Source organism: Artibeus jamaicensis, unplaced genomic scaffold (genome assembly GCF_021234435.1).
Source record: "Artibeus jamaicensis isolate MK-2021 breed Jamaican fruit bat unplaced genomic scaffold, CSHL_Jam_final contig_797, whole genome shotgun sequence".
Lineage (NCBI taxonomy): Eukaryota > Metazoa > Chordata > Mammalia > Chiroptera > Phyllostomidae > Artibeus > Artibeus jamaicensis.
The window spans coordinates 2,130,135-2,147,537 of record NW_026521977.1 but is presented as its reverse complement, the minus strand read 5'-3'; the positions used below and the strand labels follow the sequence as shown (position 1 = coordinate 2,147,537).

At 52.4% G+C, this 17,403-nt stretch overlaps 1 protein-coding gene across 12 annotated transcripts in view; it reads right to left on the bottom strand.

Moving 5' to 3' along the window:
* Positions 1-17,403, bottom strand: part of AMPD3 (adenosine monophosphate deaminase 3) — a 319,382-nt gene that overhangs the window by 16,468 nt on the left and 285,511 nt on the right. For 11 of the 12 annotated variants that reach the window (XM_053673002.1, XM_053673010.1, XM_053673003.1 and 8 more), the window contains 4 exons: positions 9,784-9,988; positions 6,199-6,361; positions 3,792-4,011; positions 1,843-1,972 (listed from right to left, as the gene is read on the bottom strand). In XM_053673002.1, coding sequence (XP_053528977.1) covers positions 1,843-1,972; positions 3,792-4,011; positions 6,199-6,361; positions 9,784-9,988 — 718 coding nt within the window. The remainder of the gene's footprint in view (positions 1-1,842; positions 1,973-3,791; positions 4,012-6,198; positions 6,362-9,783; positions 9,989-17,403) is intronic. The other variant, XM_053673011.1, reaches the window with a different exon arrangement.

Genomic DNA, 17,403 nt, shown 5'->3' with positions numbered 1-17,403 from the left:
CTGCAAATAAACCACTTTCCTTTACATCAGCAACTGCCTCAAGTATTAGCTTCCGTAGCGGTGGGCAGCCAGACCTGCGTTCGGTTATAGTGTCACAGCACAGGGGTCAAGGCCATCTCTGTCCAGACAGCACATAACCCCAGAGTGACAGAGAACCCTGAGGATGGGCTCTGGGGTGTAACAGAGCCCCACAGGGACTCTCCCACACTATAGCCAGAGAGCAGCTGGTCAGCCCAGAACACCCACTGGGTCCCCCCTCCATAAGACGCAAACAGGGTCAGAACCGGTGCTGCCAGCAAGGACCCCTGGGCCCAGTGGCAGGAAGCAGTCAGGCCCGGAGCATTCACCCATAGGGGGCAGGATGGCACGGGGCCTGGGTGCCCATCTGGGCACGTGCTGGACATGCAGGGTGCACTTGGGCAGGGCCGAGAGGAGCTTGTGTGGACACTGAGATGCCCACCTGTCTGAACACCTAAGGCTCACAGAGAAGCACAAATGGTGCTTGAAGGTGAAAATGCCAGGAAGGTAGTGTCTACACATACTCTTTCACCTCCGTCTGGAAATTCCCAAACACTTCCACAAGACTCACAGACCATGAGCTGAAGCCAGGCTCTCATTTCTTAAGGACTCCATCGAAGTGGGAGTCCATGCCAGACACCAGGATGCTTAACAGACATGATCCTGGGGCCTCCCCAGAGGGAGCCTCCTGCCTCCAATGGCTGAGGGCGGCCAGCCAGAGCTGGGCTTGCCCAAGGGAGCCACACCCTCCCTGGCCCTGCTCTCCCTTATCAAAGGTGACCCAGAGAGCGGGCAGTCCTCCAGAGGTCCCATCTGGGACAGAGGGCCCTGTGGAGGTGATGACTCTGCTGTGATTCAGGTGTGATCATTCCTCTTCCAGGCAGGTAGCCTGATCTCATCAGCTTCTCTCCCAGCTAATTACCATACCCCAGCCACTCCCTGCTTCCTCTGAGAAGCCCACGGGCCCTGCAAGATCCAGAGCCCCACACACCTCTGCAGCCTCCCTTCCCCCAGCCTCTACACCTGAGCTCCAGCCACACTGCACTGTAGCGGTTATGCCGACACAGGGCTCCACCCCTCTCCTCTCTAACACCACTCTCCCCCTCCTGGCATTTGCAGTGCGTCACCTCTGCCTCCTCTGCCTGGGATGCCATCGCTTCCTTTTCCCGACCCCACCCTCTTCCCTGCTAAATCCTACTCTTCAAGCCATCTCAGTTCCAGCCTCTCCCAAAGCCACTCCTGTCACTATTGACTTGGAACTTCTTATGGACAGGAAGTGACTCTCGTTCAATATCAAATGCCCCATGCTTGGCACTAATCCCTTGCCTTGCTGTGTATTAGTTAAATGGGAAAAAATGGGAAAGCCAGAGACCAAGGTCATTCACCACGTGAGCCCAGGCCAAGCTCTCTCAGAGGGTCTGCAGAGAGGGAGCACATGCTTTTTAAACACATCTGACCTCAAAGGAAGCAAAAGCAGAAACTCCCAAGTCCAAAGAAGTCAACCTTTTTTCTCCATGATGAATTTAACACATCTTCTCCCTTCCCAGTAACCTGGCCTCAACTCATGACCAGTTAAGAGGTCATGTCTATTTTCCAAGCAACAGGGCACACTCCAACAGATACGCAACGTGGGTACCAAGCACCATTGGAGGCATCGTGGCCTGATGCACCAAAGGCAGCCCGCCTGTCTTCCTTCCGCTCATCGCATCACACTGCTCTGCCCAAGGAAGGCCGCACAGCAGACCAACCCCAGACGGGCTCAGCACATGCCAGTGGGTTGAGAGGGTGACCGGGAGGGGTCTGCACACTGGCCCTCGAACACACCTTTCTCACATTATAGAAGTCTCGGTGGGGGTTACTCTTCAACTCTTTGAACTCGGACATTTCATTTAACATCTCGTGAAGGCCGAACTTGGATTCCAGAAAGTTCAGTCGTCGATGACAATACGTTTTCCTGCAGATCGGGAAGGGGGAGATACCATAGTGAGAAGTCTCATCAAGCTCTCCAGTTTGGGGACCTCCACTGCATGCCGGGCTAACCCTCAGGTGGAAGGTCAGGATGGAGAGGGAGGGCTGAGGAGGTCCCAGCTCCCCACCAACCCACCTGAGCTGTGTAGCCACATCCCCGTGCTCTATGAAACCAGCGGGCAGCTGGCCCAGGGCAGTGGAACTGACTTTGCAACCTCATACAAGTTCTTTCACTTCTAGTTCTATGTGCTTAGGCAATTGATCTTGAGCCTCTACTTCCCATGAACAAATACAGAGCAGGCAATGCCCAAGATTAACAGGAAGGTTAAATTGGTTTATACATATGAAGGACCCGCCTCTGAGCAGAGTGGACACTCAGTAAAAAATCTCCCTCCTTCACCCTTCCCTTTTGTTTTCCTCCCATCTACCCTCAGCCACCTGTAATTCTTTGAAAGGAATTTAACTTCTGCCCAGGAGACCGAGAACACAGTTGGACTCCCAGGCATGACCTGACCACCTTGGCCTGCAGAGAAATCACCATCTCACCAAAACATCTCTCCCAGACCCCAAGACCTAGGGACCTCTCAACTCTGAGGCTTGCATTGTGGGCAGAAAGGAAATGCAGAGATGTTCGTTACTAAGACATAAATCTCTGCTAAAACCAATGCCCCCACCAGCTAGCAAAAAACCCATTGGGGTGGGGTGCTCACTGCTGGAGGCCAACCGCCACCCCACGCCCAGCCCGGATGCCTGGCCACACGTCTGTGTCCACAACCAAACGAAATCTGCAACCGCAGTTCGTGCCACCTGCTTCCTTGTGCCCCCACCAACAGCAGCTCCCTTAGCACCATTCAGACTTTCATAAAGAGCCCCAGAGAGGCTGGCAGGAGTGTCTCAGGGTCACAAGGGATTTCAAAGGTCATCTCACCCAGGCTCTGTGCCAAGCGGGATTCACCGTGAGAGCTGCACCTTCACCGTCTTCCCCTCCCTCTCAAGGCTTTCCCTCAAAGGTTCTCACTTGGCCGGCGGGAGGCAAGCCTCTCCGGAAATGCCCCTCCCTCCCTCCCTCCTAGGTCTTATCTGCCCTCAGATCAGTGCGGGACAAGAGCCACCTGCCCATCCCCCTCAGGCCCATTCTCCTCCCTTAGATACTGGCCCCCAGTCCATTCCCAGCAAAACCCAAAAGGCAGGGCAAGAGAGAAGTTCCTCCGGGGTAACCAGCACCCTCTCCCTCTCCCAGGCCCCTAGTCCTGCCTGGGCACACACAGCACAGCCACTCAGTGTCCAGTCATGCTGGACATCATTGCTGATTAGCTTAGATGCGCACCCAAAAGTGAGGGACCAAATTCAAGAAGACAACCTCTTGCCAGGTTAGTATAAGCCAAGCCCACAAGCACCACAGGGGTGTCATGGCACCAAGCTCCCAGACTCCCGGCACTCTCCCCTCCAGAAACACAGAACACCCAACATCGGAAGCAACAGTCTTCATTGCTCCTCCACCATCTACAGGAATGGCCTGGGCTGCGGACTGCAAGGCTGTCACCACGCCTGGGAGGAAGCTCCACCTCCACGCATGCAGGACAGGTGAGACCAGCTCTAAGAATACGCCGGCCTGTGAAGGAGGTTTGCTGCAGAAACCCACAGAGCACTGGGTAAAGGGGAGACCACTCTTTCGGGGATGGTTTCAGTGCAGGAACACCCGGAGCAAAGGGGTGACCCAGGTGGATTCTCCCAGCCCCTTCCCTACAGAAGAGCACCCATCCAAGGAGAACAAGGAGAGGCAGCCTGGGGGGAAGCGGGCTTACGTGGGGCCATCAGTGATGAGGGCCAGGATGTGGCTCATGTCCACGGTGTAGGTCTCCAGGTCGGGGTAGGGCAGGCTGTGGGGCTCCTGGCGCTCCAGCATCTCCGGGTTATCGTACACGAAGAGGATGCCCCCCTGCATGCGGACCAGGTAGCCCAGGTTGGGGGGAGCATCATCTAGACAGTAAGGGTCTTCCTGGGGCAGTGGGAGAGGGTGGAAGTCTGCAAAACAGGATTGAGTGATGGCCAAGTGCCCTTGACCTCCTGAGCTTGTGTGAGCTCAAAAGTCACATTCTCAGTGAGGCCCGTCCTGGTCATCCTGTATAAACCAACTACCCCCACCTGCCCCCACCCACCCTGGCATCTCACACCCCCTTCCCTGCTTTACTTCGTTTCCCTAGCACCTACTACTATGTAAAATAATTTCACGTAGTTATCTTGGGTAGTATATGTTTGTTTTGTTCTCTGCTAGATCCTCATTTCCTAGAACAGTCCCTGGAACACAGCTGGCAAACTTTTAAAATTTAACTGGAATGAGCTGAAGTCTGCTGGGCACTTTAGGGCCACCAGGCATTCTAAAATGGTAGCTGTGTCTTCTGATAAGACAACAGACAGCAGCTGGGAACCCAGGGAGCATGACTGCCCCAGTCCTTCCAAGTCTTCCTGAGCCCAGGGCAGCCAAGGGCTGAGTAAGGAAGACTCCCGCTCCTTCCCCAGATGAGCTTGGCCTAGGGCTTGTGTCCCAGACAGCAGGGCATGCCCAAGGCAGAGCTGTCTTCCCTACCACTATAGGTTGAATTAGCCCACAGGAGGCAGAAAAGTACTCTTGGCTATTTCTCAGCTACAAGACATTGAGCAAACCACTTTACCTCTGATCCTTTCTGCTCATCTGAGGATTACACCCCCCTGCCTTAACAGCCTGTTATGAGGGCTGCAATAGAGGGTATAGGAAGATGCTTTGTAAATAGCAATGCCAGACACATAAATCATAGGGCATTATTCTCATGATGACTTTTCCTAGCTCTTCATGGGCTCTCTCTCTCTGGCCAAGGAACAGGTTCTGCTTAACAGCAGTGGACCTGGGGGCTTCCCCTCTGTACATTAGCCAACCCCACATCCAGTCCAGCTGCCCAGACGCCAGCCCAGGCAGGAGGAAACCCTGGAGTCTTCATCAAAGGAAGCAACCAATGTGGGGTGCCCTGCCTGGAAGTCCCCCATCAGTGCTCAGAGCAGACCGCGCCTGGAGCAGATGTGAGGCATCATGGGCTGAAGCAGCACAGAGCTGGGAACTGATGTGCCCCCATCAGGCACAGCCACAGGAGTCCCTAAAATGTGCCAGTGGCCTGCGGGACAAAGGCAGTATAACTGCCTGGGTGAAGCCACAGCCTCCACCCCACCACACTTCTGCCCAGGACCCCCGGTCACTCTGTCCTGTATAAAGTGCACATCTGACAGCCATTCCTGCCTGTCCTTGCCCAAAACGTGGCAGGTGTTACCAACTTCCCTCAGCCAGACAGAGAAGTGGGTGCGGAGGGGTTGGGACGTACCCAGGGCGCCCAGGGGTAATAGATACTCCCAGACCAGGTCTCAGAGCTACAAGGAAGCCAGAGATGGCACCGACTACACTCAGGGGGCAGGGGGCAGCCCGTTCACAGGCCCTGGCACAGACCACTAGGCCCTCATTGGGTCCCCCCCCAAATCTCAGTACCGAGGTTTCCTATTGTCCTCATTCACATCGCTTACCTACAGTCTCTGCTGCTCCTGGGCCCTTCGCAGGCCAAAGGGATCCCTCCTGCTCTCGCTGACCTCCCCTCCCCCAAACTCCGCAGCATAAACAAAGCTGCCAGTCAGCGAACACTCACTAGATGCCAGAACTGCGCTGAGTACTTCGCCTGCACTCCTTCACATAATCCTCTTAGGAGGCCCAGAGGACAGGCATTGTTAGTATTCCCCTTTTACAGCTTGAGAAACTGAGGTTTGGAGAAATACCTTGCCCAAGAAAGTGGCAGAGCTCAGATCAGAATATAAGAAAGTAGGTTTGACTCCAGAACCTACTTCTCTCGCCCTGGAACATGCCCGCTGTACTCACCCCCACCCCACCACCAGTGAGGCATTTAATGGCTGATCGGGTTGTTTCAAATACCCAACATGAGACTGCCTGCCTCCCTGGAAAACTTCCAAAATCTGGACTGTTTTTCCTCTCTCTCCTACCTTCCACACCTCAGCGCTATGCTGGGTGCAGCACATAGACTCAATCTTGGGGAAGCTAGCAAACTCAGTAGGAGAAATCAGTATCAGGTCCCTGCCCTTACAGCACCATCCAGGGGAGATGCATCCAGCTAGTGAAACATCCTGACCAACTCTTGGCCACGGCCCATTTGAAACCCCACCCGCAGCCCAGCGGCGTACCTGGGAGGGCCTCTGTTGGGGGTGCTGTGTCCGCCTGTGAATGACCCAGGTACTTGGCTGTGGTCCTTGGGAAGCGGTGATAGGCGAGTCGGGTGTACTTCTCCCGGATCATCAGGGCCTTGGCCAGGCTCTTGGCTGCCTGCTCATAGTCCTCCACAGTGATCTGCAGAAGAAGGTGTGCAGAAAAGCGTTCACGTAGCCAGCCTGAGACTGCTATCCTTAGCAAGATCTGCTGCAGGGCTGGCCCTTGGCTGGTAGCTGGCAACTTGGGTTTCAGAAGCATTCCCACAGTTCCCTAACTAATCAGAGTGGTTCACTATTTACACAAACACTCTGTTTACACGAACACTCTGGTTCAGGTTGAACATTTCCTTCTGGAAGCCTGCAATGTAGGATGTGCTATGCAGATGTGTGACCAGCTGCAATAAGATCTTTGGGCGCTGAGCCTCTAATGAGCCTCTGTGGTAGATGACAAGTCACACATATTGTCACAGTCTGATGCTGAGGAATTAAGTGTGTTCCAGTGACCCCACTGGGAGAGCGTCTCCTCCAGACTCTACCTCAGGGGCCTGTGCCCCGGGCTGATTTTGCTCTGCGTCCTTTCACTGTAAGAAATCCTAACGAGAGTACAGCTACGTGCTGCATTCTGGGAGTCCTCCTAGCAGATCACTGGCCCCAGGGGTGGTCTCAGGGACCCCCAACACAGGAAGAGAGTCAGAACTTCTGGGAGGGAGGCAGGTACTCCAGCCTGCACTCCCCAAGGCCAGCCCCAAGGCCGTTGACTAAGCCACAAACCTGCTGCACCCAGCACATGAAGACGGAAAGCCTGGACCGTATGCCTCATGAGGGTGAGTATCATCACTTTCAGTTGAGAAAATATATGGGCCCTTTGGAGATAAAAAAACAAAAACTGCTGCATGGTCCGTGTGCTGCTCTGCCATCCCCGGGCTTCAGATTCATCAGTCAATCACCCCAAGGCACTCCGTCAACAAGCACTAACTGGCCCAGTCACGTGCCAGACTCTTTCTGTAGATTTTATCTGGTCCTCACTGAAACCCATCTCACCCACAGGGGACCAAGACCCAGGGAGGATAAATCCCTCCCCATCTGCGTGACCCCCAGAGACCAAGGATGTCTGTTTTCCCAGGGCTGCTGCCCGTCCAGAGATGGATGAGATGAACCCCCACCTTCAGGTGGCCTCACTGATCTCAGACTGTCTGGGAAGGACACGTGGGGCAGAGTCCGCATGTGCCCAGGAGACAAGCAGCCAAACTGTCACAACAGCAGACAGGGGACGTGGCAGAGGGGGGACAGAGGCAAGTGGGGAGAAACGTGGGGGGGGCTGAGGCCTGACAGTGTCCTTCCTCCTCCGCTCTAGTTAAAAAATCACTTTACTTTTGGAATATTTTAAGCACACAGACAAGCACTGAAGACACTATGACAAGCACCCATGTGTCTTCCTTCCAGAGAAAACAATTTTAATATTTTTCATCATTGTTTCGATCTCTTAGATGTATGAATATATAAAATCATCACAAACACAGCTAAAAGTTTGCCCTCCCCTCCCCCACACCACTCCATCCTCAGAGGAAGGAAGTTGGCATATATCCTCCGTGCATGTTTTTATACTTTTACTAATTACTTGTTTTTTGCTAAGCGAGTAGCTTCTCCTTTCCTGACCCTAGTGTCCCCATTAAGGTGTGTTAATTCCATTTTAGTCCTTCCATGGCTGGCTTCTGAGAGCAGCGGGAATAGGTGAGCAGACAAAAACACCTTAGACAAAAACACAGGCCTGCCAACAACAAAGCCAAACACTTTGCCTGCAGAACCGATGGACTCAGCACGGCGAGGCTCAGGCCACAGCTGAAGATACACAGGAGGGTGCTCAGGGCCACAGTGGACCAGCAGCCACCAACCAACCTGTAGCCTGACAGCAGACCCCCTGGGGGCCAAGGAGATCTGCAAGGTCAGCCTGCCTGTCACAGACTTGTAGCTCTCTGGGACCAGCTGCCCCCCACACCCTGGGACATGCTAGCCAGGAGACCGACTGAAAGAAGCTGGTTCATGCCCCAGGCCAATGTCCTTCCATTCAGCTAGCCGTCAGCCTACCTTGACTCTCCCTTTCCCACGCTCTGCCGACACAGGGGAGGCTGGGCGGACACCAAGGGCTCCTGGTCGGGGCAATGCACCTTTAGACAAGGCCTGCAGTGTTTCCAGCCCAACCCAAATTCCCATCCCTGGGCACTGAAGTAAGACATTGTGCATCTGCAGAGTGCAACACCATGCGTTTGTAAAAAAGAACAAGGAGGTTCTTTATCTATTGATAAGGCATTATCTCCAAGATGTACTGTTAAGTGAAAAAAAGCTAGGCTCATCTGTGTAATGTGTATAGTAAGCTACGGTTTGTGTACAGATAAATAAACTATGTGCACATTATTCATTGTAAAGTACACAGGCCATCTGTGAGAACACACAAAAAAACCCAAAACCAAGGGCTGCCTCTGAGAAAGGGAATTGGGTGGCTGGAAAACTGATATAATTCTTGTATCTTTTAAGTCTTATTCCATATGCAAAGATTCTCTATTACTGGAAAAATAATATAAATATTTTTATAGCTGGGGAAAATGTGTAAGAAGAGCAGTGAGCCAGTCTGCTTTCTCAGGTGTACTATGTACTCTAAACCTGCAGTTAAAAAGGAAAGAGAGAGACAATAACAAGGCCAACTGAGGCACGTGCAGTAGGCTGAGGGCCAGGGAGATAGAAGCAAACTTCACCCCGGCACTACCTTTAACGATACTTCTCTTCCCAAATAAGCAGTACAAATGCATCTCCCTACTGGGTGAAATCAGCACATCTTCAGTGACTTGGTGTGTAAGTCAGCATGTTCACTTTCTCCTGAAGACCCTCTCTTCCTGTCCCATGAGCTAGGCTGTATTTAAGGGTACGGAGCCTGAACATGTGGGAAGAGCTGAATCAGCAAAGCAATCAACACAAGGACTCTGGCTGCATTCAAGGACTGGGAATACTAAAGGGACCAAGCTGGCACCTTCCTTGATGGGCTAGCAGGGGTGTCCGATCTTTTGGTGTCTCTGTACCACCCTGGAAGAAGAGGCTTTGTCTTGGGCCACATATTAAATACACTGCAACACATAATCACAAAAACATCTCATAGTGTTTTAGGTAAATTTACAATTTTGTGTTGGGCCGCATCCACAGTCTCCCTGGGCTGCATGTGGCCTGTGACCACATTGGTTGGACACCCGTGGCACTATAGGGTCAGAGGAGATACAGAACTGAGGGGACCGTGGCCGGAGTGTGCCAGCCCATAGCCCTACGGCCTCCTTACAGGGATGGACGGCACCCTAGACACACCTACACCCCACATCCTCAGCCAGGGCCCTCCTTCTTCTCCGATTCCTGTGCCTCCTGCCCACTTCCTCCCAGACACCCACGGACCAGGCCAGGCCGCACGGCTGGGCATAACCCCAATGGCCCAAGGGGCCCTGGCCTCTGCACAAGGCACGTACAACCCTCACACGGCCCCCAGGGGATTCCACAGAGAGCGGAGAGGGGGAGACACCTTACCCCGGCACAGTAATCTCCGCTGATGGTTACCCGCTGGTACTCGGGCATGGCATAGGGCGCTGGCATGGCCTGGGAAGGTGCTCCAGGGAGCACAGGGGTTGAGGGAGACATGACCGGAGTGGCTGTCGGGGGGCCCTTCCAATCTTGCTGCGTTGGCATTTGCAGAGACAGGGACTGGGACCGAATCATCTTGAAACTTTTCTTTCTAAAAGCCAAGGACAAGGAGAAGTGGGAGACATCAGTAGCTAATTGGGGCAAGTGATAGAGTCTTGTTATGCACATGGCAGAAGAATTTTGCTCGGATTAGTCGCTGATGCTGGCCCTGCCATTAAGAAGACCTAATTATCTGAGCCTTGCTCTTGCACACATCTCTTTGCATAAGATACAGAACAGCCATCCAGACACCCAACCTTGTGGTCACTGACAATGGCTGTGGGCTGTCTGCGCTGCACACAGAGCATTAGAGTAGGTGGTGTCTCAGGAGACAGAGGGCAGACCACCCAGGACAGGGGAGGTTAAGGACAATGTCAAACCAACCCGCATGCTAACTTCAGGTAACCCAAGCTCTAGTCCCAGCCTATGGTCTTAGGAAGAACCATGAGTAGGCTCACAGAGAGAAGTTACACCGTTCTTCATAGAGTTAGAAATTCGGGGCACTGGAGCCAGAAGACATCATGACAATGGACCAGTCTCACCAGCTTGTTTCATGAGAAGAGTCAGGGGCCCGGAGATGGGAGACGGCTTACTCAGAGTCAGGAGGTGGGGTGTCAGCGAGCCCTCAGCCTGCCTGCTCCCTGGTCCTTGCTCCGCCCCGTCACCCCTGCTGCGCCTTCCTCCAGTCTGACACATGTGCCCTCCCAGCTGCTTCTGCTGGCCGGGCACAGACATGTGTCTCTGTTATGAAAAACGGAATGATTCCACATCAATTTCAGGTCCCTTTGGACCTGTCACCTTGGCACCAAAATATGACTTCATGAACTCCTGGAGAAATGGGCACAAGGTTGGTTTAAAATGCTATAAGCTCATGCTTATTTGTGATGCCGATCTGTGAAAGACTCACCTTCCTCATTAACTAAGTAGTCACGTTTCAAATGACACCACCCCAAGTCCTAGAATCCCAGGACAGGAATTAACAGCAGGGAGCTAAGGCCCTGAACACGCCCCTCTCCTGTGTCTCCTTCTGCTTCCGATGGAACACAGTCCCCTAGCATTGCCGCACATTGGCGCCCATGCTAGAAACAAGAAGACTAGTTACCCTACCTTGTGCCAGAGGGCCCAGCAGCCTTGTGGATATTTATCCCACCACAACTAGGGCCAACAGCCACCAACAAAGGACTTGGTGACAATCGTGCCCCACCAGAGTCCACCAGACCCCTCCCTTTCTCTAGGCACCTGTGTCATCTATAGGGTGTGGAGAAACTGGTTAATGTCTAAAAGAGCCTCATGGCTCACAGGAAGCAGCTGTCTTCTTCCTGGCTCTTGGCCAGGTCTCCGCATAGACCCAGGGGCTGTTTTGCAGGAACCACAGTTCCTTCCCCTGTTCATACACCCTCTGCATGCCACGGCTCGCTTCTCTGGGGACAAGACTGTTTACACCTGGAATAGAGGCGGCCACTTCCCAGGAGTCTGTTTTGCCCTGCCACTGGCCCTGCATGACAGGTGCACTAGGTTGTTTGGGAAACAGCCTGAATGAACTCCAGGAGCCTCAGCCCCAGGCTCCCCCCTGCCTGCCATCCATTCATCACACAGCACGGAGCGGAGGGGGGACGCCAACTCCCATCAGTCCATCATCACCTCGACTAATGAGGTTCTCACTTTGTCATTGTTTGGACACTCACACTTAGAGGAAAAGCCATTACTTTGGACTCCCTGTCACATTCTGACAGGCTCACTTGGGTCCCCTGAGACTGGCTTCTGTGTCACTCACACGCCTGCCAAGTCACTGTTCTTAATCTCTATGCCAACTTCTGCACATGCCTCAGCCAGGGCAGCCTGATGGCTGGTCCTGACAAGGAGAAGCAAGGTAACATGTAAGGTGAGCAACAAGTAAAAATCGTATTTAAAAAAAAAAGCCTCCAACGATCAGAAGGCTGACTAAGCCAACACCCCACCCAGACTGTCTTAGGAATGTACATACTCTTCCGGCCAGCGAGGAAGCCAGTATCCACCTGCTAATGTCCAAAGAATTCTCCTTCTTGAAGACATCTATGACTCCAGCCATGGTCTTCAGGCGAGCCTCGGTTGTCACATGTGAACTTTACTGCCAAATCTCAGACTTTGCAGGTTTTAGACTTAACAACAGATGAGCCAACTCCTCCTCAGGGCCCACTCACCTTAAACAAGGACTCGGAATAACCAGAGCTAACCCTAAGCTTGTATCTCAGAACATTGGGAAAGCTAAACAGGGCCCAAGGAGAGGGCCCTGTGTTCATTTTCTCTTGCTGCATGACAAACTGCCACAGCCACATGGCTGCAGGCACTGAGAAATCTGGGCGGGCCTGGCTGGGCTCTATGCTCAGGGCAACAGAGGCCAAAATCAAGATGTTGGCCACACTGAGCTACTGGCTCTTCCCTGGAGACTCTATGAGGAAATCCATTCCCAAGCTCATTTAGGGTGTTGGCAAAATTCAGTCCCATGTGGCCATAGACTGAGGTCCCTTGTTCCTTGCTGGCCCTGAGCAGGGGTCACTCCATGCCTACACAGACCTCTCCATCTTCAAAGACAGGCATGGCTTGTGGTGCTGATGCTCCGAATCTCTCTGACCTCCCTTTCTATAACCAGCCTGGGAAAGCTCCCTGCTCCGAGGCTCACGTGGTTAGGTGAGGCCCACCTGGGAACTGCCCTCTCTGGGGGTCCACTGTGCCGTACAGCACAGTGTAACCCCAGGAGTCTGTGATGTTCAAAGGGTCTGGAGGTTACCGAGAGACGTCTTTGGGGGTCTGTTTCAGAAATGCTGCCCACCATAAGCCTATATCTCATGTGCTTCCTACACAACCAAGGCTCAGCCAACAACGGTGAGAACAGCAGCTGGGTGTATATAAGTGTGTGTGCACACACATGTGCTTCTGTCCCTCTCCAAGCCACCTGAAGCCCCGCGTGTGTCACAACACAATAGAGGCTTACCATAATCGTCACCTGAGTCATAGACCCATGGGATCTCCCAGCTGCAAAGCGCTTTGAAGATGATACACTCCAACCCTCTCATGAAGGCAGCTGTTGCTCAAATACCTCCAGTAACAGAGAGCTCACTACATTTCTGAATAAGACATCAGCATTCAATCATTATTCAAAAAACATTTACCAAGCACCTACTCTGGGCCAGGCCAGGACTAGGTATGTAAACACGAGGCAAACAAAATACGATCTGTTGCCACTGTTAGAAAGCACTTCCTTAGGACGGGCCAAGATCTGCCTGTTCACAGTCCCACCTGTTGCACCTCGCGCTCGCCCGGGGCATAGAGGAAGCCAGCTCACTCTGTCCCAGCTGGCACGCCCCCTCCTTTCCCACCCACATGCTCACCTGGTGAAAACACACTCCTGCCAAAAAAGCTGGCAGGGTGTGGGACTGTGAGGACAGCAGCTCCAGGCGAAGCCAAGGAGCCCGAAGAGCCAGGGAGCAGTTTCTCCTCCTGGGCCACAGAGACTTTCTTGCCCAACCAGGTTGTCAACACGAGATGATGAACAGTTCATCTCAGCTGCTCAGATGCCCCCACCTGCTCCATGGCCCTTGGCTGTCCCTGCCATTCACCATGTCCCCACCCCTACTCTGCCCCACTCCTCAGCCCTCCTCAGCTTCTCGGAACCAGGCATCCCAGAGCCTTTGATTTTAACATTTGATTAACATGCTAAACCCAAATTAAGACCCAGGGTACTCCTTGCTCTTCTAGAGACCAACCAGCATCTTCCCAGGGGCCTCTGAAGCCCACTGCCCTGTGAACTCTGCCTAGAGGGCTTCCAGGCAGGGAGGGGCACCAGAGCAAACCTTTCCCCAAAGGCTCTCGACCATGTACTGTGAGTCAGGGGGCCACCCGAGGACCTGGCTCCATTCAGTAAATGACCGTGTGCCAGGCCCTGGGGTAGATGGACAGAGAAAATAGAACCAGCGGCCAGCTGGTGCCATACAAGCCCAGCACCATCCAGGAGAGCTGTCTCATGATTTTTGAAGTGTCTGGAGATTACAGAGGGACACCTCTGGGGGCCATTTCAGAAATGCTGCCTGCCAGAAGCCTGTATCTCATGTGCTTCCTACACACACCCAGCAACAATGGTGAGAACAGCAGCTGGGTGTGTATATGTGTGTGTGTGTGCACATGTGCTTCTGTCCCTCTCCAGGCCACCCGAAGCCCTACGTGTGTCACAACAATAGAGGCTTACCATGACTGTCATCTGAGTCACAAACCCACTGATGGCTGGATAGTTCCACAGACTGTCTCACTGCCCTCACACAACGGGGTTGGTGCAGTGAGAAGCCCTGGCTATTTCGGGGTCCCAGAGGAGACACCGAATCCAGACTGGGGGTGGGCCTGGTGGAGCAGCAGGGTCAGAGAAGGCTCCCTGCATCATTCCCCAAGGGAGAGAGGAACATACCAGAATTGGGAGGCTTGTTCAAACCCCTCCCACCCACACGCTCACGTCATTCTGGCACTGCCTGCCCCTCCAGATGAGGGACTGTGAGGAGTCACAGCCAGCACCGGTTTCACTAACAATCTGAATGCCATTAGGTGGGGCAGGCATTCCCCACTTCCTCAGGCTCATCGGCTCCTGTTGCCTCCACTGTCACCGCACTGACCCACATGGAAGGCAGGACCCCAGGTCTGAGGAGCACAGCTGAAGAGCTGACACCTTCTCTGCGATTGAGACCAGAGGTCCCAGCCTATCCAAAAAGGAAAAGGTGGGAAGACCTGACCATGACATATACTGCATGAGCGGCCTACGGACGGGGTATGCGGAGGGCCCCACACGCAGCACTGACCGCTCCACCTGCATCTGCAGGCCAAGTGACCTGCCACCTGACCGGGTGGGTGTTGCTTTGATTCACTTACCTGAAGCCCACCAGGTGCAAAGACTCACAGCCTCAAGCCCAGCCTCTCCCTTCACTTTCCTCTGACAGATAACCAGCCCTCACCTACGGCTGCCTCCCCCGCTCCCTCCAGACCAAGGGTAGGTCTCCACTCGCCTGCCTGCTCCCATCTCCTTTCCCCAGTCCTTCCCAGCTGCCCTTCTCCTCCCAAAAGATCCCAGAGGTCAAAATGCTCCGTTCTCAATGTGAAAAGCAGATGAACTGACTCTTTCAAATGAAGCTTCTTTGTCAATGGCCCTGAATCAACAAGTTACCTACATAAATGAGGAAGTTTCATAAAATAAAATGATGGGCTATGCTCAATTCATAACAAATACCTGTTTATCTACTTTACTTCATACATTCTCCAGGAAGCAGCTGTTCTGGAGAGCTAAATTTTTCAGATAACGTCTGTCCCCTTTATACCCTAATTTTCAAAAATTCCAACTTTGGTGTGGCTTTTTAAAATGCAAATGGTAATTCCTCTATCTTAATCTGAGCATGCTGAACGTAACCTAAAGTTCTCTTGGTGACTTGGGGTTATCACTGTACGATGCATCTTCGAGGTATTTTGCTCTGAGACGCTGTTTTGAATTCTTCAGAATCAGGAGTGTCCCACCCGCGGCCCAGAACGGCTATGAATGCGACCCAACACAAAGTTGCAAATTTACTTAAAACCTTTCTTGCTCATCAGTTTTCATTCATGTTTGTGTATTTAACGTGTGGCCCAAGACAACTCTTCTTCTTCCAGTGTGGCCCAGAGATGCCAAAAGGTTGCACACCCTGTATTAGCTCCTTTAATTCTCACAAGAAAGACCCTTTCATTTTCCTCCTGGTGCAGATTGGAAAAGGGCTCCTGCAGTTAGTTAGGAGCCTGGCTCAAGGCCACTCCACAATAAAGGATGGGGCTGTCTTTACAGAGATGAACCCCGTGGACTGGGTCCTCAGCCCGGGCTCCTCATCACCACACATCACTTCTGTGACCCCAGCACTAGAAGTCCTTTTCTCACTTCTAATTTGCTTCCCTAAATTTGTCACAGGGTCAGATAACTGAGCTTGTTGAATCTGTGTAAAGTAATAATAAGTAGGAGACCGAAGGTGAGAGTACTGGGGGATGCCAGCTGAAAGTGTGGGGTTTCTTTTGGTGATGAAAAAGATGTTCCAAAATTGGTTGCACAACTCTGCAAATATAATAAAAACCACTGAATGGTACACTTTACACGGGTGGAGAGTGTGTTATACAGATTATGTGGAGGAAGTAGGAGAGGCGAGGGAGCACTAATGTGCATTTCGGTTGCTCGGAGATTTTTCCCGTTGCCGGTGCTGGCTAAGTTCCAACTCTGCACTTTGTGGTGTGGGCAAACACGGGCAAGCTAATACGACAGGATTCACAGTGGACGGGAGACAGCTCCTGGGTACCACCAGCTGTTCCTGCCTTCTCGTCTTTGCCTCCTGACTCTGACTCCACAGAGAGTCCACCCTCCCCCTCACCTTGAGCCAACTCCACATCCCAGGGGAGACCTGGACAATGTCATCTCCTCAGGAGGCAGGACTCTGCAGCAAGCCCTCCCTGCTGGCTTCCAGTGGGGGCCTGGCCGGTAAAAACAAGTGCTTCTCTTCTAGCTGTCCTTTTAGTTTGCTTTTGTTTTAGGTGTGGTTGTTAATAACTGTGAGTTTGCTGTCCTTTCACTGTTCATGTTTTTTTAACTTCTTTTTCTTAGATAAGTCCCTTTAACATTTCATATAATAAGGGCTTGGTGATGATGAACTCCTTGAATTAGATCAGGAGTGGAAACATAGAAATGAAGATCTCAAGGAGGGTTAGCAACAGGGGAGTGGGAGGAGGAGAAGTGGGGAGAAGGTACAGAAAATAAGTAGCATAGACAGTAGATAGAAAATAGATGGGGGGCAAGAATAGTATGGGAAATATAGAATCTAAAGAACTTGAGACACATGGTCATAAACTAAAGGGGGGGTAATGGTGGGGATGGGGGGTAGGGTGGAGGGGAATGAAGGGGGGAATAGAACAACTGTAATGGCATAATCAATAAAAAATAAATAAATTAAAAACAAGTGCTTCTCTGAGCTGCCTGGAGCTCTGGCTCTCTGGGCTCAGCCCCCAGTTCTGGTTGGAGCCCCGCTCAGTTCTTACAGCCACTAGAATCCTCCACAGCAAGCGCCATGTTTTAGGTGCTCATCTTTCTTACTCACAGATCACAGTTTTTCTTTTTTGTAAGAAATGTTTTACTTTCTGGTTCTAATGTGTGTTTTTACAATACATCTAGAATTGTTTTCTTTTGTTTTTTTAGTAAGGGGGAAAAAATGTCTGCAAAAATAAAAAAATAATTTTAAAAGCCTTCTCCAAACACCAGGAATATTCAGGCACATCCGAGGAGCAGGGCCAGGGGGGGCTTTTCCAAAACTGGAAGCCACGCCTCATGCTACAATTTAAAACACAAGTTCACCAACTCTGCGTGTCTGGGGACCTGCTGCCGGCTTCAGGCCTGCGGGCTCCTGGCAGGAGGGCACCATATCACCATGTGTATTTCAGACTGTCAGG